The sequence below is a fragment of the Bos taurus genome, chromosome X (assembly GCF_002263795.3).
Source record: "Bos taurus isolate L1 Dominette 01449 registration number 42190680 breed Hereford chromosome X, ARS-UCD2.0, whole genome shotgun sequence".
NCBI lineage: Eukaryota > Metazoa > Chordata > Mammalia > Artiodactyla > Bovidae > Bos > Bos taurus.
This window is the reverse complement of record NC_037357.1, coordinates 123,032,539-123,055,205: the sequence shown is the minus strand read 5'-3', so window position 1 is coordinate 123,055,205 and position 22,667 is coordinate 123,032,539. Positions and strand designations below refer to the sequence as shown.

At 36.1% G+C, this 22,667-nt stretch overlaps 1 protein-coding gene across 6 annotated transcripts in view; it reads right to left on the bottom strand.

Annotated features, from left to right (window-relative positions):
* RPS6KA3 (ribosomal protein S6 kinase A3) overlaps positions 1–22,667 on the bottom strand; it is a 159,200-nt gene that overhangs the window by 5,809 nt on the left and 130,724 nt on the right. For all 6 annotated transcript variants that reach the window (XM_024987870.2, XM_005228374.5, NM_001098937.1 and 3 more), the window contains 11 exons: positions 17,383–17,471; positions 17,133–17,197; positions 16,950–17,052; positions 14,373–14,497; positions 12,298–12,423; positions 10,214–10,303; positions 7,888–8,046; positions 5,951–6,112; positions 3,294–3,370; positions 2,655–2,772; positions 169–309 (listed from right to left, as the gene is read on the bottom strand). In XM_024987870.2, coding sequence (XP_024843638.1) covers positions 169–309; positions 2,655–2,772; positions 3,294–3,370; positions 5,951–6,112; positions 7,888–8,046; positions 10,214–10,303; positions 12,298–12,423; positions 14,373–14,497; positions 16,950–17,052; positions 17,133–17,197; positions 17,383–17,471 — 1,255 coding nt within the window. The remainder of the gene's footprint in view (positions 1–168; positions 310–2,654; positions 2,773–3,293; positions 3,371–5,950; positions 6,113–7,887; positions 8,047–10,213; positions 10,304–12,297; positions 12,424–14,372; positions 14,498–16,949; positions 17,053–17,132; positions 17,198–17,382; positions 17,472–22,667) is intronic.

Genomic DNA, 22,667 nt, shown 5'->3' with positions numbered 1-22,667 from the left:
CATGCCTTGGCTTTTTCTTTTCTAAATCACCCACTGTATGAGAATCTCACCTGAGAAGTGGATGCGTGTTGAGAGGCAGTGAAAGGGCAAGGTGCTGTGGCAGAGAGACGGCATCTCACAGTCTCCCCTGGAGGGCATGTGGCATGCATGCCCCAGTGGGCTGCTCACCTTGACCAGATGTGGTGCATCCTGTCTGTTGAGTTGGTATTGCGGCAGTTGGTCCCAGTGGACAATCCAAGGATGTCTGAGCACAAGGGCAGCGGTCAGTCTCTGGTGAGGGTCCACATGAAGCATCTTTGACACCAGGTCCTGTAGTGGGAAAAAGAATAAAGAAAGCTTAAACCTGTTATTTGTTTTCCTATAGCACCTGATACTGTGTAGTATTCTTCCTTGGCTTCCATGACACTATTCTTTCTGAGGAGCAGACCTTTGGGTACAAAGCAATTTGGTCAATATGACAATGTTTAAAAAAAAAAGTAAAAACTTAAGTCTTTGTTTTCTCCTGAGTTAACAATAATTCTGGTGCATTGCAAAGGGTGAATTTACCACATTTTATGTATCTTTAAAGATTTTGGCTCTTTTTTCCCTCAGATATTCTGATTTTCTCTACATTTTCGTTGGTTTATTTCTAAGTAACTTTCAGCTACTGAAGATTTTTTTTGTACTACTGGTAAAACTGAAAAGTAGGATATAACTGTCTAATAACAGGAATTAATTGGAGTGTTCTAAATGCTCCCTCCAAAGATTACAGAGTTATTTTTATTTTTTTCTACTTCTCAATTTTGTGGGTATTCAGCATATTACATTATAATCACAAGTATTAACTGGACAAATTAGCAAAACTTATTAGTAATCATGTGGCATTCATAAAATAGGCTGTGCATTGGATGCAATTTTTTTGCATTATTTGTATCTCATCCTCACCTGCCTTTCACTCAAAAAAAATCATAAAATGCAAGTGAATGAGAACCAAATTATAAAAATCATAGAGATAAGCTAGACTTGCTTTAACTTATTAAAAAACCAGGCAATGTATAAACTATGGTACTTTCTATGGTAACATTACTTGATATGCCTGACAACCAATTGTGACAAAGTTTGCAGTGGATCCCAATGGTTAAAAATTACTACTCCACAGTGACCTTGAAAAAGGAAAATCTGATCAGTACAATGCTTAGTATTTTTCAGCAGCTCCCCAGCAATTAGAGAAAATCCCAAATCCTGAGCATGACTGACAAAACCTTTCATAATTGCGGTTCATCAGTGACCCTCTTACATGTACCTTGTACTAGTCACATCAAACTCCGTGCACCACCCTGGAGGTACTGTGCCATTCCCATGCCATCATGACCATGCGTGGGCTGCTCCCTCAGCCTGGGATGGACTACATCCTTCTGCTTCCCAAAGCTGCCTGGCAAATCCCTTCAATGCTTCTGGAAAGCCTTCCATGAAATCTTTCTGATCAAACATCATCTGTGAACTTCTTTAGCACAGTAAGCAGAGCATTGTAAAAGCACATGTGACACTGAACTGTATATTTCTGGCCATCTTACAACTAGACTGAGAGCTCTCTGAGATCAGGAATTCCATCTGAGTCCCATCTTTTATCCCTGCCACCTTCACTTATTAAGCACATTGCAGGTGCTCAATACATGAATTTTAAAAAAGTAAAAAGTACCAAGAAAAATGAATTACCTGGTTTAAGAAATTTTATTGTTAAACAAAGGGAAAAGCTAACATATCATTTAAAATACAGTTACAATGCTAAATATTATTAACACAGATATTAAACTAGTCAACTGAGGCTTCATATCGATGCCAAAATTATCTATAGAAATTTCTGACATATCCTATTTACTAATGCAATTATTTCAAGTCAAGCATCCACCTCTAAGAAAAAGGAGTGAGCACTTTTTACCAATATGTATCTTCCTCATCTCCTCTATGTTTTTCTTATTTTGAAATGGAAAACTTTGCTCTTCCTTTCAAACAGAATTTTCTTCAAATGAACTGAAAGTGAAACTAGAGCAGAGTTAGAAGGCAAATCAATGCTATTCAGGGGATGGCAGGTCTGCTAGCAAGAAAGGCTTTTCAAATGGATTTCAATTAGACACTATAAAGCTAAACTACTATTTATTGTGAAAAAGATAGACCCCTTTCTTCATAATATGGACCAAAAATAGAACATGGTACAGTTACTCTAGGGAACAAGGACTTTGGAATTGGCTGTTTCTTTTGAAGCACCTACTCATGCCTGGTGTGTAACTGTGGAGAAGTTCACACTAAAATTCTGGGCTTTGGTTTCCTACTGTGAAATGGTGACACTACTAGCTATTCTACAGAGTTGTTAAGAGGATTAAAGGGGATAATTTAGGTAAAGTGCAGTGTGAGGCACAGAGGAAACACACAAATCATGAGGACCACAAGTATTATTCATCATGTTCATTACTGAGCAGTAGTATGAAATATACAGATAGTAAGGCCAAACCAATCTATTCTGGGAAAGAAACAACATAAGTGGTCAATTTTTGAGTCTGAGGTATCTGGTGACATCATTTCAATACTGCTTTATCAAGTTTCTAACTGATATTTTTTCTCACTAGAGATTATGAAAAATTATTTTCTCAAAAGCTTTAATAGGAAGCCATACTTACCTTTGCTGTGTCTGAAACAGAATTCCAGTAGCCACCACTGAGTGAGAATTTTCCACTGCCTATTCGAGCCAGTATTTCCTCTGGTGTATCATCAGGGCCATTTGCAAATGGAGTGTAACTAATTTATAACAGAATAAAATGCTAATGAATAAAGTTTCTTTTTTCATTGGCAATTTTCATATTTATTTGCAATATCCAAAAGTACTCTAAGTAGTTCATTTAATGTTACACCTCATTAAAATCTACTTAAGTAAAAATTAACAACAATATGAAGCTTCATAAAGTACCAGGTCAAGGTATAGGTTATGAAATATTAATTTATATTTAATATACAATAATATAATTAAGACATGACATACTATAGAATAAAATATTTAAAACAGTATATGTTTATGACACAGAGTACAAAAAAGATATGAAAAAAAATCAACTCATAACCTGAAGAACTTAATAATAGTACATTACAGAAAACAATAATACAGGTATAATAGTGATACACACACATACACATAGAATTGTATTATTAAACAACAAGAGAAACTATGGAAAGAAAGTATTATAAGAGATTAAAAGATAAATCTAGATAATGTAACCAAAATATTGATGAATAAATGCTTACAACATACGGTACACACTCACCCAGTAAGCATTGTGTAGAGGAGGACACCAAGACTCCATATGTCACAAGCAGCATCATAGCCTTGTCGTTTTAAAACCTAGAAAAAGTAAAAATTAGTATAAACACACTATTGTTTATTATACAGATTTGGATAGGCTGTGAACTAAATTATGTCTCCTAAATCAATGCATACAAGAAAAACAGAGCATGATTAACAAACAAGGCAATATAGTAATACTATTTCTAGAAACTTCTACTAATACTTAATATATATAAATTTAAAATTTTATATTCAGATTAATTTATCAAATGCTGCTGTGGCACACAGAGGACTATAAAAATAAACTGAAGGTAAATTTCTTATTTAAATGTATTTATATTTTGTAAGGGGATGCAGAAATAATTAACAAAACAGAAAATATAACAGTATAAATGGTATAGGGCAAAATTGTACTTTTATATATATACTCAAGATTTAATCATCACTATTATCAGGCATAAACTGTGACAAATACAAAACAAACTGTTTTCTGTAAGAAAATCAGAATCTTGCAAAGGAAATAAACATATATGTAGTTAATTCAACATGATAAGTTTTCTAACAAAACTATGTTTCAAGGATATGGGTATAAAGATGAAGAAGCAATTCACTCTTGACAGGGGAGGGAGGGAAGGCTCGGAGGCAGCCTGTTGTATTGGGCCGATAAGGAAGAATTCAGGAGGCAAAATCAAGAGGTGGGAGAGAGCAGGGCAAGAGAGCTGAGCCTGCTTAGCGACATGTAAGTTCAGTGTGGCCAGATTTCCATACAGGGGATTCTATAGAGAGACTGAAGACTTCTTTTAAAGGTTTTTAAATTATTTATTTGGCCACACCATGTGGCTTCTGGGATCTTAGTGCCCCAACCAGGGATCGAACCTGGGCCCCAACAGTGAGAACACCAAGTCCTAACTACTGGACTACCAGGAAATTCCCTGAAGAGCTTTTTATAAATATCATGTTAAGGAATCTAGGTGTTTTTTTTTTCCCATGCAGGCAATCAGATGTCATTGAAGCATTAAAGAGGAAAATAAAATGAGTGGATGTGTACACCAGAAAGATAACTCAAGGTATAGAGAAAATGCTGGCAAGAAGAGAGAATGGACACAAGGCCACTCATTGGAGGCAATTTGTAGCAAACTAAGTGAAAGGCTGTGAGGATCTGTACTAAAATAGGACATAAAGAGGAAAAGACATAAAGATAAAATGGGAACGACACAGTAAAGATTGGATGTACAGGGTAGGGTAAGGGAAAAAAGGTCTAAAATATTTAGGAATCAGAAAGGAAAGGATCTGGTGATCCACTGAATGTGGAGAAATAATACAGGAGGAGGATTTTGCGAAGAGTTAAGAGGTCAGTCTAAGGACAGTTTGATCATAGAAGATTTCCTGAAGGTGAATTTAGAGGCAGGATCTGAAGCAAAAAAAAAACAACATTCCAATGTGCCAAGACATAAAAGCTACATGGTGATTCCAAGAAGCAGACTGCTTATATGAAGTAGGAAATAATCATGAGGAAAAATGAGATGGCTGGATTAGGGGGACATGCTTGGACACCAGTGTGTAGTCAGAGGCTGTGGAAATGTCAACAAAAAAGGAAAAAACCTGTCCCTCATCAGTTCTAGTATCACTGGGAGAACTGAATCAAATAATCTTAAAAAATTTTTTTTTCTATCTAAAAAGTAAAGTTTGGAAAACAGAGAGGGGAATCCAAATCTATAATACAACTAGTCTAACGTTATCAACTATTATCATTTTTGTGAAAAATCTAGCACATGGTAAAGCACAAACTTTGTAGCTGGGTTGCTTGGGCTCAAATCTAGATCTGACCTCAGGCAAATGGCATCACCCCTCACTGTGCACCTTGTTTCCTGTAAAATGCAAATAAAAATACTCACCTCACATATTTATAATGAGAACAAATTATTATACCCAAATTAAAGCTGAGAGGATGAAATCTGTTAACATACGTGCCTGACATGCAAGCCTTATATTAGGATTAACTATTGTTTTTTATTATCTTGCTTCTAGTTATAATTTTTTTACATAGTGATAATCCAAAGGCAAGAAATTTTGAGGACAAAGCATTGGATTTTAGAGATGCTATAATGGGGAACTGCAATTTCTTAGGAAAAGAAGAAACCTGATCAAAGCAGCGCTTGAGGAAGACTTCAGCAGCTTTGCAACATCTTTGTGGACTGATCAGACAATGACAAAAGGGAACACCATGCACCTAGGCTGTGGCAGTCACCTGGGGCTAGTGAAGGAAGCAGGGGCTAGGAAGGCAGGTCTGTGAACAGAAGAAGCCCAAACTGGTTGTAGGGGATAACAGAGATGCTAACTGGCTACAAAGCTAAAGACAAGAAAAGACCATGATGTTTTAGCTTTAGAAATATAGGAAGATGGTGACAAAAATCAGGAAATTCGAAGAGTATCAGGAAACAATTTTCCAGGCAAGAATACTGGAGTGGGATGCCATCTCCTTCTCCAGGGGATCTTCCCGACTCAGGGATCAAACTCAGGTCTCCTGTATTGCAGGCAGACTCTTTATCATCTGAGCTACCAGGGAAGATGGGCAAAACAAAGCAAATGAGTCTTTAAATATACTGAAATATTGCAAGCAAACTCTTTCACAATTACCTCTGGTGCAACAAAATTTGCCGTATAACAAGGAGTCATGAGAAGACCATTTTCTGCTCTTAGTTGTTTAGCAAAGCCAAAATCACAAATGCGAATAGATTCTGGATTGCCAGATTCATCCACATAAAGAATGTTGCTAGGTTTCAAGTCTCTGTGAACCACCTAATTGAAATACAAATTAAAGAGCTGCATTAACAATATGTCTCCATTATGGAAAATTATTTATCACAAACTTAACAAGATGATTGGTAGTGACCTTCACATTATTCCAACAGTATAAAATACTGGTAGTGTAAGTATAACTCTCTCACACAGAACTGTGGCAAGGAAAGGAGGAGGTAAGAACAGTATTTATCTCCCCCCTCACTTTGTCCAATTAAGTGGATTAATGAAAAATGCAAATAGCAGTAATATCTGTCTCCAAGTTATTCACTGTTCAACAAATATTAACTGAATATCTATCATGTACCAGGGTATTATACAAGGAGTTGCAGATAACTCTGATGAACAAGACCTGTAAGATCCTTGCCTTTACATGCCAGGAGCTTACCCAGTAATAAGGGAGGCAGAGAATAAATAGGTGAGTGATGGGGCACAACTCGGGAGGGTCAGGAAGGGTCTCTAGAGGAGGTAACAACTGACTTAAGATCTGAAGAACTGAATGTAGAAGCCAGAGAAGTGGGGGTAGTCATTCTAAGTAGAGGGAATGGTGTGTACAGTGGATAAATATAATAAATGTGTGGACAGGCTCAACGGAACAGGCATGGGGTTTAAGTGTAAAAAGGAAACAAAAACCCAGATTTACCTAAGTCCTGCCTATGTGATATCCAAGCAACAATGGCACACACACAGAAAGATACCATTCCTTTAGAGTTCTGAATTACTTTCTCCCTTTAATCACCTACTGGGATACTTCTTTTATCTTAAGTCTCTCTGATGCCCCTTATTACTTATTAGACCTATGTGTTTCTTCCATCACTCAATTCTTAGTTTATGTTCTAATCAGTAACCTCAGTTTCACATCCTAACATCCAGAACTTTACTTCTCCAGACCAGTTATTATTTTAATAACTAATTACTGCTGAGGCACTAAGAAAAGAACATAGAAAAGTTAGATGACTGCAAAGTCACAAATTCTTCAGTGAAAACTGAGTTCTATTAGTTTCCAGTCACAGTAATAGGCAAATCTTGAGCAGCTACAAGTGAAGAAGCTCTAGAATTAAATGAACACTTTTCACTTGTTAGCTTCTAGGGGCAAAGACAAAGAAAACAAGAATAATGTACTGAAAATAAACTCCTTAGGAAGAGGTCTGTTATTCTTTTCTTGCCTCCCATTCCTCTTTGCTCCTCTGCTATTCTTCTTTCCTTCCTCTCCCCGCTCCCCACCTCTCTCTTGTTCCTCTTCCCTCCCAGACTCACTTCTTAAAAAAAAATGGTTTTCTTTTTTGGTCCATTTACTAAAAATCTGTAGGCAGGAATAAAGGAGGAAAGCACCCACCAGTCAGAATGCAGGTGGCTCTTTGGCCTAGTCTGTTTGAAGGATTTCCTTTTATAAGTGAATACAACTCTGGTTCTTGTCTAAACTCTAAATGGGCCCAATTCTCAAGAGTATGCAGTGGCCTAGCAAAAGTGGTGCTGTTTTCTAGGTCACAAAATCTCACGTACTTCTTGGGAAGTGTAAGAATTTAATGTTTATAAACAAGCTAAAATTTCAAAGAAGAACTTCAGGCTCAATGGGAGAAATCTGCATAGTGGAAAAACAGCAGCATAATTAACGTAATATAGTTATTTTTCTTTACATGCATAAACTAACTTCTACCTTTGTAATTTCAGCTTAAATACTAAGAGTGAAAAAGAAAAAAGGAATTTGTATTTTATACCAAATTTCATAAGGTGTTTTATATACATTAAGTTAATAAAATGTTAAAAATACTTACCCCTTGTGCATGAAGATATTCAACAGTTTTGGTAATAGTAAACAGGACAGCACTGGCCTCTCGCTCAGAGAAAAATTTCTGCCTAAGAATTTTATCCAGCAATTCACCCCCTTTCATAAGTTCTGTCACTACATACACATATTTTCCATCATCATATACCTGTAAAATTCAACACCAAAAATGCAAAAAGTTATGTGAAGCTTTAAATGTGCCCAGCATGAAGTTTAACATAGTAAAGAGAAATTAAAACTCAATTTATATTCAAGGAAAATTTTACTTATCATAACCAATGAAGGATATAAAATTTGTAAACAATTTTATACACATAAAAACTTTAAAATAGGAATTGATGAGACAATGTCAGAAATAAAACCCTCTGATTTCCTTCCGTAAAACTTAACTCAAGGCTATCAAAATAGCTATGGGTGTGGAATGTGAAGGGGCACTGAACTTCTGCTCTTAGGGTGTGTTCCTCTTGATCTTTCTACCTACTAATGATGAGAGGGACTGCTACAAAAACATGTGATTGAGACTTTCCTGGAACTTCTACAACTGCAGAACTTCTATATTTATTTGCACAGTATAGTGAATTATTCTGATTTTGATTAAATTGAAGGACAAGCTGTGGCAAGAATTAAGTAGGAAGATTAAGTAGCAAAGAGAAATTCCATTCAACCATACAGAAGCATACCAATTCACTTCTAATGTAGAAAAAGCAAGCTCAATGTAATTTTGGATTTATACTCTAGGCAAGCCCAAACTGAAATAACCCTCTCCTTAAACTTCAGGCCTTTTTATTCCCCTCTTCTCATAGAGTTACTGCACAGCTCTGTTTAGCTCCCTAAAAGATACCATGTACTGGGGCCCCGAATATGGAGAAAACAAGGTACCTGCCCTCAAAGTTTTTATTCTAGTAAGGAGAAACAGACATAGAAATGAGTTTTAAAAAATGTTGGCGATGCTGTAACAAAAGTGGGGATCATTTTAGAGACTTTGGAATTTGACATGAAGGAGCAAAGATATAAAAAATAGCAATAGCTTAGGGAATTCCCCAGGCAAGACTGAGATTAACTATTCAATATTTTCTACATTTCCTTTTTAATGTATTGGTTGGATTCTTGGAGGTTATATTAATTAAAGAGTCACTTAAGTGAAACAGCTTCACATTTTAATGGATTATATTAACCTCCTCTAACAAGGAACAGTGATACATTATTCTGAGGAAACTGGAGTTTCAGTTAGGAAGGATAAACGCTGGAATTCACAAAACCTCAGAGGTGAAAGGTACCTTAGGAGTCCTCTGGCTGAGTTGGCTACATGACATTTCTGGTCTCTAACACCCAGACATGGCCTCTAAGCCCATATGAGCACGATCAACAAGACAGGACTTAATGCTGCCTGGGGAGTTTGCACCCTTTGTCAACATCTCTGTTATCACAAAAGCCAATGGTAGCAGGAAGGGAAACTTCACTTGTTTTGGGGGTGGTGGTGGGCAGAATATGAAGCCTGAAGGACGTAATGCCTTAGCTAAGTCTTAGATTGTGGTAATTAGCCAGGCAAAGAAGGGAAACGGTATTCCCAACAGAGGGAATCACATAAAAGAAAGAGCAGTAGAAGAAAACACACACACAAAAATGTACATACTTGAGCATGGCTGGAGCACAGGGTATGTGAGGAAGTGTGAAAACTACAGACGGAGGAAGGCAGGGACCAGAGGTGATGGGCAGCCTGAACTACAGGCAGGAAAGTAACGTGGTTACTTCCATAGAAGTGGTAGCTCCCTCTGGCACTACTATGGAAGACAGTTTGGGGAGCCTATGGAGCCTCCCCTATGGCTCAGATGGTAAAAAATCTGCCCACAATGAGGAAGACCTGGGTTTGATCTCTGGGTTGGGAAGATCTTCTGGAGAAGGAAATGGCAACTCACTCCAGTAATCTTGCCTGGAGAATTCCATGGACAGGGGAGCCCGGCAAGCTGTAGTCCATGGGGTCGCAAAGAGTCAGACAAGACCAAGTGACTAACACACACACACACACACACACACACACACACACACACAACCGGAACCTGACCTAGTTCAACCTGAATATAATTAATACCTAAGTGTTCCAATAAATACTGATATTAAGAGCAATAATATCATTAGTACTTTTCTTCTTAAAGGCAGAAAAATTAACTATATACATGATTTTTTTCTGTAACTTGAATTATGTATGTTGTCCTCTATTTTTTTTGCTCACTATATTGAGTCCTTTGTCTAACACATGATTCCAAATGTGAGTCAGACAACTGATTCAAATGATCTATGTTAAACAATCTACTTACATCCTTTAGAGTAATAATGTTTGGATGCTGTCCATAACGAAGAAGAATTTCAATTTCTTCTGTAGGGTCTCTCTTGCTTTTATCAATAATCTAAAAGGCAAATATTTATCATAAAATTTCATGAACTATACAGTATAAACTTTAAGTATTTACAGCTACAGACTTAGGTGTTATTTTGTGTAAACATTGTATTTATAAGCCACTTACCAACGATTTTTACTCAAGTACCTGGCCAGATTGTCTAGTCAAAATTTGAATGCCAGTCTTGATATAGATGGTAAGGCCATAAACTCTATGCCCTGAGTCACATTCACATCACGTCTGTCTAGTTTAAGTTTGTAACAAGTTTAGGATTTAACAAAAGCTCAAAAGCCTCAAGAAAAGGTACCAAGAACACAGTTAACATAACTTTCTTCCGTTTTTAAATGTCTTAAGACCTTTGGAAACTGAGTTAACTTCTAACCTCTATCAATATAGATAATTAAGAAGAGCAAGACGTTATCTTTAAAACCACCACCAGAGTTTGTTTATTGTAATTCAATACAGTTAATGGATTACCTTTACTTTTTTATATAAAATGATTCAATGGAATATCCCATTAGCTGTAAGCTACTTATAAAAAATTAATTAACAGTTAAGTAGAACAAGCTTATTTTTGAAGCTAGGCAGAGAGCTAAGCAGAATACCATACCTAGAAATTCTACTTGGCTAGAATTAACTTTAATTATTATAATAAAGCCCTTTAAAATACTAATTTAGCTTTCCAACCCTTTTATGTCAGCTGCTTCTTAAGAATATTCCTCTAAATGTTTTAATCTGTTAAAGGAATATTCTATTTTTTAAAAGGCAACAAGTTTTGCTTTTATTTCATCCAAAAGGTAGTCTAAAACAAATTTTGTGATCTTCATACTTTTTGTTTTAAAATAGCTTAGTAATTAATATATGTAATAAATACCCAAATGCTCCATCATCCTAGGAAAGAGCTTGTAACTCTCAATATAGCTAAACCCGCTATCTGAAATGGACTCAGTTGTGAAAACAGTTCTTTATTTGGAGAATGGGGAAGACAAACATACAAGTGTCCACTGTGAGCAACTGCAAATGATAGTCTGAAATCAGGCAAATGGATGATAAAGAGGAAAGATACAGGGAAAAGACATGCCAACTCAAAGGAAATGATTTTGCACTAGTCTTGTGAAAACCAGAACACATTGGGAGGCTTTATTTTTTAATTTTTAAAATTTACTTTATTTATTCATTTGATCACACCATGCAGCTTGCAGGATCTTAGTTCCCTGACCAGGGATTGAACCTGTGCCCTTGGTAGTGGAAGGGCAGAATCTTAACCACTGGACCACTGGGGAAGTCCGGTTTGGATTCAAACTTTCTCATAGAGGCATGTGTCTTATTTTTTGGCTAAGAAATTCCTTATTGTCTTAGGACACTTAACTAAATTAAAACAGCTAATGATGATATATTTTATGACACTTGTTCTTATTCTTTTATTGGTTCACAGATCCTTTTAAATGTGAAGGATGTATTAATATTTTTGCCATAAAAATGTACACATACAAAATCCAGCATAAAATTTCGAGGAACTCCCTGAAGGCTTGACTATAAATGGGGACTTCTGAGAATAAAAGGCATGATACTAAAAACCAGGTCAGGTGAAAACTGGTACCGCCTTCCTCAAACTGTATGTATGCTGCCTTATCTTTCGAGCTTACAGGGGAATCTTATGGTTCCAGATTAAGGTCCTGAAGATCATTAGTTAGACATTTAAATTACCTTACTTTTTTATAACAAGAGGACACACTTAGCAAAGGAGAGTGTAATTTTTAACTGGTACTAGCATGTATGAATAAGAACTGTTAGAGTTGCATTTTATTTATTTTTTATTTCTTAAATAACACTATTATTACAGAAGCAATACATGTGCATTGTGGAAAATTTAAAAGCACAGAAAGCAAAATAAAATAAAAACATCACATTTCTACCACTATTCATACCTTAATGTACATCCCTTCAGATCTTTTTCTTACTTTTAAGTATTAGAATTGCATTTTAAATCTAAAAACACTTACCTTCACTGCAAACTCCATGTTTGTGGCTTTATGTATACATCTCTTGCAAACAGAGTAGGAGCCAACTCCAATATCTTCTTTTACTTCATACCCATCAGTAAACTGGATACTGTTCCTGTGCAACTGCTACAAACACAATTATAAGTTGATAAAGAGCTCTGTAATGACTTTGGTACATTATGTAATACGGAAACATCAGCATGTACTGTAAATCAATTTAGTAAAATTAAGAGTGAATCTTAACTGCACTCATTCTTCTACAACTTTGTATTTCAGAAGTGTCTATGATAAAATGTACAGCAAGAAATACTCCTTTTTAAAAAGCTTATGTTAAAAAGAGAAAACTGAATATGCAGAACAAAAAACATGGAGCTACGTGGTTTTTGACAGCCTTGCCTGTGATCATTCCCCATTCTACTATCCAAACGGCTACAAGTCTTTGAAGCAAATGGGGAGATGTTTGAAACCTCTGGTACAGAAGAAAAGATTAGAAAGATTCAGAATTAGAACATCTGGATTCTTGTCTTAGATGCACCACTTGTAGGCCATGTACCCTTGAACTTGTGTATTCTCAGAAGGTAAGGATTATAAAAAATAATGTATCTGAAGGTGATACCTATTTTATTGTCACTTTGGACTATCACTAGCCATGCCCTCCTTTCTCTACCCTCAAGTCATAGCTTCATTACAACTCTGTTTAGAGAAGCTGCTAATGGCTTGAGGACTAGTAACAAGGTGTAGGATGATGAACGGCAAATTACTAGTTCTACAAACAGACTGAGGGGAGTTGTTCTGCTCTTGCCTATAGTATTGAAGACACCCCTCAGCATGCCTATAGGTTAAAACTTGAATTCTACAGAAAAAATGTTTATGATTTCTGTTAGGTACAGAAGTTTTGACTTAGAAACTTGCCATACATCACATGCCTGTCATAGTAAAAGGGACAGACTATTTAAACATGAACTTTGTTAAAAAAAAAAAAAAAAACACCCAGTGTTTAAATTGATTTTCTAGAAAGTGGAAAGCAAGAGGACTGACTTGTAAAAAAAAAACTTAAGTGCAAAAGCAATTTAATCATCAGGCAAATTGAAGCACTATTTATACCCTAAAAACAGCTCAATGTTTCAAAAGATGTATCTAGTTCCCTCTATGATTAGGAAGATGAATTAAATTTATCTCTCAATGATACTAGGATGGGAAGAAATAAAATCTAATGGTTTGTACTACTTGTGTTCCTCTAATAATATTTAATTTAGTAGTGCAGTTTCCTGTTACACACACACACACACACACACACACAGAGTCACTCAGAAACCTGCTTCTGTAACTTCTTTTTCTCCTGCACTGATCAACAGAGGGGAAAAGGGAAGTAGGGGGCACCCTAAGGCAGTATCCACAGGCATTTTTTCCTAATGACAATGCAGGCTCCAAAAGCATAAAGACATAAACCTGGAAAACTTAAAATTTAAGTTCATTTTTATTTCTTATCTATTTCTATGCCAGAGGCTGGCAAACTATGGCCTCTGGCCTAAATCTGGTTTAATGCCAGTTTTTCTAAATATAGTTTTATTGGCACACAGCCATGTTGATTCATTTATGCCTATGGCTGCTTTTGTGCTACAATGGCAGAGTTAAGTAGTTGCAATAGAGATCCATATAGCCTACAAATCCGCAAATATTTATCATCTATTCCTTATAGAAAAAGTCTGCTGACCCCTGTTATAAAACATCAGTGAAACAGGAGACCTCAGCTCATCATATCTGATCTAATAGAGACAGAAGATGAAACAAACTAGGCCTGATAAACATTCTGAGGCACAGGAGACAAGAGAGACAAGAGGGTAATATTGATCTAAACTCTCTTAGAATTCCACTTTCAAGTCATATAGGTATCCAGGATTTTGGCACATGCAACCTTTTCAAAGGCATAAGAAAGAAATTTCTAAGGTCAATGATATATAATGCATTTTAAGCTGCTCACTTAAAGTCAGCAGATCAAATCTAACATAATTATTCACACAATGAACTATATCTTACAACATTTCAAATTTAAAATTACTTAGACATTCACTCACCTGAACAATTGAATGCACACCAACTGTCTGCATAGCTTGGCTTTCATCATCTGAGGTAATAGCAACAAAACTAAACCCTCGAAAAAGCTGATGTGCATTAGCACTAGGTGGAATGCCAGGTGAATCTGAAAATAATAATAAATTACTATGAAGGCAACTGCTTTGAAAGGTAATTAAGGGAAGAACTGTCCACATTATGACCTTTCTCACTTATTCTGGAATTCTACTTCTCAGGTATTCAGTGCTTTCAGGATAACTCAGTGAGGCACTGTATCAGAACTGTCCTGATGGCTTACTGCCATCACAACTCGGATATCCTAGTCCCTTAGAGCCCAGAAAATAGCTAATTCATTTGAAGAATATACTAAATGAATGAATTACTGGGTTACGGTTATTCTATATTAGCACTGTCCCAAAGAATTTCCTGCAGTGATGAAAATTTTCTTTATCTGTGCTGCCCAATATGGTAGCCTCTAGCCACATGGAGCTACTGAGAATTCGAGATGTGGTTAGTGTGACTAAGAAGCAAAGTTTTTAATTTTAATCAATTTAAATAGCCACATATTGCTACTGGCTACCATATTAGATGAGTGAGTGACAGTGAGTGAAGTCAAGTCACTCGCTCAGTCATGTCCAACTCTTTGCAACCCCGTGGACTGTAGCCTACCAGGCTCCTCTGTCAGTGGGATTGTCCAGGCAAGAAAACTGGAGTGGATTGCCATTTCCTTCTCCAGGGGATCTTCCCCATCCAGGGATCGAACCCAGGTCTCCTGCATTGCAGGCAGATGCTTTACACTCTGAGCCATCAGGGAAGCCCATATTGGACAGTCCAACTCTAAATAATAACCTAACAATGCTATGGCTACTGGTTAGAGGGAGATACAAGGTTCATCTACAGATAATTTAGGAGAAACAAATTTAGTTCAGTAGTCTCAAGACATAAAGGCAGAATCTAGAAATCTAAACTCCAGTTAAAGTTACTAAATATATAAAATATCAAATGTATATATATAAATTATATATATATATCTCCTAGGACAATCATGGTATGCAGTCCTTAAAATATATTTTACAACATTTACATGTATACTTATTCAAACTGTCTCTGTGGAATCTATTGGCATTAACAAAACAGAAAAATACTTTCACAATACAGCTAATGTTCACTATAAAAAGAAATAATAAAAGCATAATAAATGTGTTATTCATAAATATAAAAACCCAACTAGGCATACTAATATTTATAAACATACTCTAAAGGCTATAGGCAAGCAAAAAACAAATAAATCTACTTAAACATCAACTCCACATATAATTCTTTTTAATATTAGCTTGATATCCTCAGCACTATATATTTAGTGAATTTTACATTAACGTGGCAGTATTATACTGAAAGTGAAAGTCGCTCAGTTGTGTCCAACTCTTTGTGACGCCATGGACTATACAGTCCATGGAATTCTCCAGGCCAGAATACTGGAGTGGATAGCCTTTCCCTTCTCCAGGGGATTTTCCCAACCCAGGCATCAAACCCAGGTCTCCTGCATTGTAGGAGGATTCTTTACCAGCTAAACCACCAGGGAAGCCCAAGAATACTGGAGTGGGTAGCCTATCCCTTCTCCAGGGGATCTTCCCAACCGAGGAATCGAACTGGGGTCTCCTGCATTGTAGGCAGATTCTTTACCAACTGAGCTACCAGGGAAGCTCCATTATACCGAAGACATCTGCTAAGAAAACCTATCTGGGCAGAACATAAGATAGAACTGCTCTATTCTAAGATTTTCCCCCTATCAAAATAACTTGTATTAAGAAAGCAAAGTAAAATACTTCCATGTATCATCAATTCTATGCATATCATTGCCTATGCATTTGATAAAATTCTATTTGTGTATTAATCCAAATTTCTAAGACTGCCTTATAAAAATAAACACCCTTCAATGCTAATATTATAGGCTGTCAGGCTTTTTGGCTGTAAAGCTTTATATCCAGATTTAAATGGTACACACAAGTACATTTTCTATTTATTTACTTGTCAGTGATAAACCTGGGATTTGATACACCTAAATAAGAGAATATTAAAGTGCAAAATACACCATTATGTATAATGCACATATAAATTAATGAAATATAGCTTACCATTTAAAAGATCACTTCTCTGTAACAGTTACAACAGTAATTTTAGGATATCCTAATACAGGATATGAATCATTTTGAAGTTATCACATCTCACATAAAGTTTAAGCTATGTTTGGGATTTGAACTTTAGAAGTATTTCCACAAACACTATTTATGCTGGAGTACTTCATGTGAACATAGCCACAAGTAAATAAATGCACAACCAAATAATGTTTTCAAATCAGTTTAAGGCACAACATAATTTGCTAAAAGATTTAACAAGGACCTTAATTTCTATAACATGCTATAAAGGATTTACTAATGATCTACTTATTGCAGCAGGGATATTGTATGAAGCGGAGAAATGAGGACAGCATAAAGATTTATATTAGATAAGCTTTTCTGATTGAACAAGAAAAAATATATAGACTGTCTTATATTTGGGTTTTCACATTTTCTCCTTACCTTTGGGAGTTTTTGCAGTAAACTCAGGATCAAAATAGAAAGTATCTTCAGGCCTGCCAGTTGCAGGTTTAAAAGGTGGATGAATTTCTCTTCTATACAGTTTCTGGTAGGGAAAAAGAGAGCCTTAGTCATGTGTTAATTATTAAAAAAAATATTTCAAGCAAGTTTTCATTGGATACTTACATTCCAGTCTATAGTTGAGAAAAATGAATGTCTTTTAATTTCTTCAACTCCATCTGGTCCTGCACCTATCAAAAATTAATTAGCTTTGATTAATGGCAATTTTATTTCAAGGATAGATATACAATGCTTATTTAGTCTTCACTTTTAACACCTGCCCTAGTACTTCATAATTCCACAACACAAATATCCATCCACCCCCCAGAAAACAAATATCACCAAACACAAAAAAGAAACAAATTAAGAACTTTACCTAATCTGTTTGCAGGATTTCGTTTGAAAAGCATTCGTAAAAGACTCTGGGCTTCTGGGCTCAAAAACTGTGGCATCCCAAGTTTGGCTCTAAATAATAAATCCATACAATAACATTTTATTTTTTGCAGGTATCTGTATTTTATTTTTAAAATGAACTTTTAATTGTAAGATAATTGTGGATTCTCTGTTGTAAGATATAATACGGAGAGATCCTATGTGTCATTTACCCAATTTCCCCCAATAGTAGCATCTTATAAAACTATACTGCGGTATCTCAACCAGAATATTGATATCGATAGAATCCACTGATCTGATTCAGATGTCTCCAATTTCTATTGCACTTATTTGTCTGTGTGTTTAGTTCTATGTCATTTTAAAAACTGGAATTGATTTACCTTATATTATTTTTAGGTGTACAGCATAGTGATTCAGTATTTCTGCAGACTATATTCCACTTTCAGTTATTATGAGATAATGGCCATAATTTCCTGTGCTATATAGTACATCCTTGTTGCTTATCTATTTTATACATACTGGTTTGTATCTGTTAATCCCATACCCCTAATTTGTCCCTCCTGCTTCATCTCTTTGGTAACTGTGTGTTTTCTATGTCTGTGAACCTGTTTCTGTTTTACATATACATTCATTTGCATTATTTTTTGATTCCACATATAAATGACATCATACAGTATTTGCCTCTCTCTCTGTCTCACTTAGCACAACGCCCTCAAGGTATATCCATGTTGCTGTAAATGGCAGAAACATTCTATTTTATGGCTAACCATTTTGTGTGTGTGTTTGTGTTTGTGTGTGCGCATGCACACGCGCACCAAATCTCCTTAATCCAATCATCTGGGGATCTGGGTTGCTTCCATGTCTTGGCTATTGTAAACAGTGCTGCTATGAACATTGGAGTGCATATATCTTTTTGAATTATTGTTTTCATTTTTTCCAGATATATGCCAAGGAGTGGAACTTCTGGATCATATGGTAGTTCTAATTTTAGTTTTTTGGAGAACCTTCCTACTGTTTCCATAGTGGCTGCACTAATTTATTTATGTTCCCACTAAGAGTGTATAAGGGTTCCTCTTTCTCAACATACTCTCCAACACATTTTTATTTGGTTGCTTTGCGTGGCTTGTGAAATCTTAGTTCCCTGACCAGGGATTGAACTTGGGCCCCCGGCAATGAAAGTGTGAAGTCTTAACCACTGGGCCACCAGAGAAGTCCCATCCAGTATGTGTTATCTGCAGGCTTTTTGATGACAGCCATTCTTACAGGTGTGAGTTGAAGTTCTATACCATTTTATCACATTTCTAAGCTCCTATAGCCACCACCAGAGCAAAGGTACTGAACAACCAGGATCCTTCAAGTGGCTCCTTTATAATCCTACCCACCTCCCTCCTTCCCTGATTCCTAAACTCTGGAAACCATAATGTATCCTCCATTTCTACAAATTCATCATTTTAAGAAAGTTAAAAAAAAAAAGAATGCCATGTAAAATGGAACCATATAGTATGTAACTTTTTTCATGCAGCATAATTTCCTTGAGATTCATCCAAGCTGTTGTATTAATAGTTTATTCCTTTTTATTGCCAAGCAGTATTCCATGACAAGGACATGCCACAGTTTGTCTATTTACCTGTTAAAGGACATCCTAGATTGTGTCCAGTTTGGGGTATCATGAATAAAGCTGCTATGAACATTTTGGTCAAGGTTTTTGTGTGAACACATAATAGAATGTTAGCCCAAAGTCTTGTAATGAATTTTTTCATTTTTCAGAATTTTTTAAAGAAGCACTACTGTAAAAGTAAGGGCATCTGGATCTATTACTAAGATCTCTGTGACTTTGGGAAAGCCAATCCCCCTGAGCCTGTTACCACTTCTTCATAAGCAAGGGGATATGGATGTTAGATTAATGGCTGCCAAATGGTAGACTTGGAACCCTTTCTCAAAAGGAATTTAAGAAATCCAACATTTAAAACTGTTAAGAGAACATGTGTTTCCATATACCTATTTTTTCCTTCCATTCCCTTTAACAGCCCTGAAAGGAAGAGGAGCTGGTGGCAAAGGGGTCTGTGGAACATCTAAGATGTCTGTGGTACAGTCTGAAAACCACTGGCTTGGATAAGCTTGAAGGTCTGTTTCAGCTCTAATATATAATTTTATTCTTTTTCTCAACCTACAAATTAAGGAAACCAATGATCCTGTAAGTATGAAAATAATAACAGAGATGGACAAAATGGCTAGTAGAGAAATTTCTATTTCAGGAATAGATCCATTTATTATTCAGTGAGTTGTTATTGAAGCTACTATGTGCTAGACACTGCTTAGAGCTGAGCATACACATAAAGACAGCCCCCAATGGTGAGTGATGAAGATGGGTATAGGTAACTCTTGTACATTAAGAGACAAATCCAGAAGGGCATATGTGAAGAGCGCTAAGGGAACATGTGTGCATGCTCAGTCTCTCAGTTATGTCCAACCCTTCTGTGACCCACGGACTGTAGCCCGCCAGGCTCCACTAGGACTTCCCAGGCATGGGTTGCCTGGGAAGAGTGGGTTGCCATTTCTTTCTCCAGAGGATCTTCCCGACTCAAGTATCGAACCCATGTCTCCTGTTTGGTAGGTGGATTCTTTACCACTAAGCCACCAGGGAAGCTCAAGGGAACCATAGGGGATATTTATTTTAATATGGGAGATTATAAGAGGCCTTAAGTGCAATTAAAGGTTGAGAATCTATTCATTTGGTCAGTATTCCTTCAATACTTTACCAAATAACATTAATTTCCCTAGACACTAAGCAATAACAACAAAATATTTCATGATCCAATGAGCTTGTGGAATCTCATCTATTATACCCCATGATGGAGACATAAAATAAAAATATGTTGTATATTAAAGGTTGATAAACTTGAGTTAAGAAATCAGTATTTTTCTAAACGTTTTTAGCATCTCTTTTTCAGACAATACCTATTAACATCTTCTATAATTAGGGTTATGTTAAACAACAGAAACAAGGGGAAACACCACCGTACTGGATAACATGAATATAGTAGAGATCTTTAAACAGTGGACTAACAGACCATACTTATTTTCAAGAAGGCAATGCCAAGGGAAGTACAGAATGATCTTGAGTGGTAAAAGGTGGTGGGCAGTGGGCTTTCTACTTAGAAGCTTGACCCTATAGTGTGGGTAGGAGATCACCATGGGTAGGAGATCTGAGAGCTATAAGCAGTACAATACAGAGGAAAGGCTGGGAAAGTGAAATATTTCTGAGAGTGAATTTAGTGAATACCTGTGAATGCAACAGGAAGAAATTAAGAATGATTTCTAGGTTTCTGGCTTGGGAAATAGGGTGCATGGAAATGCTGCTAATTGGGAATACAAGAATAGGAAAAGAACAGCAAACAAAGATAAATTTAGCTTAAAAGTGTTAAGTCATGCATGTTGTTTGTTTTGGGTGAGACATGCAGGTGAGTAAATGGAAATATAGGTTTGGTGTCTGGTAAATTAAGAAAGAGTGACTTGGGAGTAATTAAAATATTTAATAGTTATTGGAAAGATTGATATTCAGGAAAGTGAGTACAGGGGGGAAGAAAAGCACATCAGAGATGGAACCCTGGGGAATGAGAACATTTAAAAGGTGGTCAGGAAAAGAACAATTTGGGCATTAAAAGTAATGACTGCAACTGGCTGAATCAAACAGATTATTAAATCCCATGAGCTTGTTATAGTTTTTTTCAAAAAAAGAAAAATTTAAAAAGTCAAAAGTAACATAAAAACCCAACTCACATTGGACATCACTCCCAGTGGAAGTAACTAGGGCTCTGACAACTGGAAATAATTAAGAAAAGAATCAAATATTTATTTTGCATTTGTTTGAGTCTAATTTCAAGATAACTAAATAAACCCAGCTGATGAAGAAAAGTTTATCATTTTGGAAAACACCAGCTAATAAATGAAAAAATAACAGAAAATACACCATTTAAAGTCCCTAATAAAAAACTGTTTCAAGTAATGATTATCAATGGATGGAACTATTAGATGAAAGCCTGACAGGGAACTTAACAATGGAGGGATCAGCTATAATCACAAGAATTCATCACATATAGTGGTGCAACACAGTGTTGTAAGTCTCCTGATGTGATGTAACAGGGTGCAAAAGCACAAGCTATGGAAATAATCTTGCAAAAAAGTTTAACCAAAAATGGGATAAAGGAATAAGTGAAAAAATACCACAAGGAGAATTTAAGAAACATCTACATTCCTGGGAAAAGACTAATTGTTATATAACCATGGTAACAAGTCACCAGAACCAGTCAATTGATCAAAGACGATCTGCCTAGGTGAACAGCCTTTCCTTTTTGTTCTTGCAAACCGACCATTCAATAACTGCTGTTCATCTGTGAAAATTAGCCAAACAAGAATGAACTAACTCCAATAACCGGACCTGAGTACCAACAGTCCCACCCAAGTAACTACACTCTTACAGATGATGTCAACTCACTTAAGGCCCTGAAAACCTGCCAGTTCTTGAACTCCACCTTTCCTCCAAACCCTATACAAGAACAGTGGTCTACTATGCTTGGAGAGATGTGGCTGAACCACCATCGCTTTCCCTTACTATCGTAAGCAACAGAACCACCTTTATACTTTTTGTTTCAGATACTGAAAAGTGGTCTTATCTTTTCACAAGATAAATTTAGAAAGTGAAATGATATAAAAGTGACTTAATTTCTACAAGTAAATGGCAGGGGAAAAACAGGAGTACACTGTTCTAAATAAACAGAAGCTTAAGAAATATAACCAAAGGAAATGTCAAACTTGATCTGGGACACAGTTTTGGAGAAAACCTGAAAGATCTATCTGGTTAAGGATTGATATTAGATGACTATTACCATGCAAATTGAAGCAGCTAAGAAATGACATGCCTGGAATGCTTGAAATATCTTAGGAAAGAAGAAAAAAAAGAAAAGACTAGACAAAGCAAATGCAGCAAAATCTTGATGACTCTTGATTGGTATATGTATGTTCACTGTAATCTATTTTTGCAAACTTACGCTGGAAATTTTTCATAAGAGATTTTATAAAGAGAAAGGCAGACAGAGAAGGAATAGTCAAGTAAAAGAGACTAAAACAGGAATGGTTAGAGAGGTGGGAGCAACAGATAAAAAGTAGGAAAAATTAAGTCGGGAGGAGGAGGCCAGCAGGGTCAAATATTCCTCAAAAAGGCCTTCCTTAACTGTCCCACCTAAAACGACTCCTGCCCTCAACTTCAAG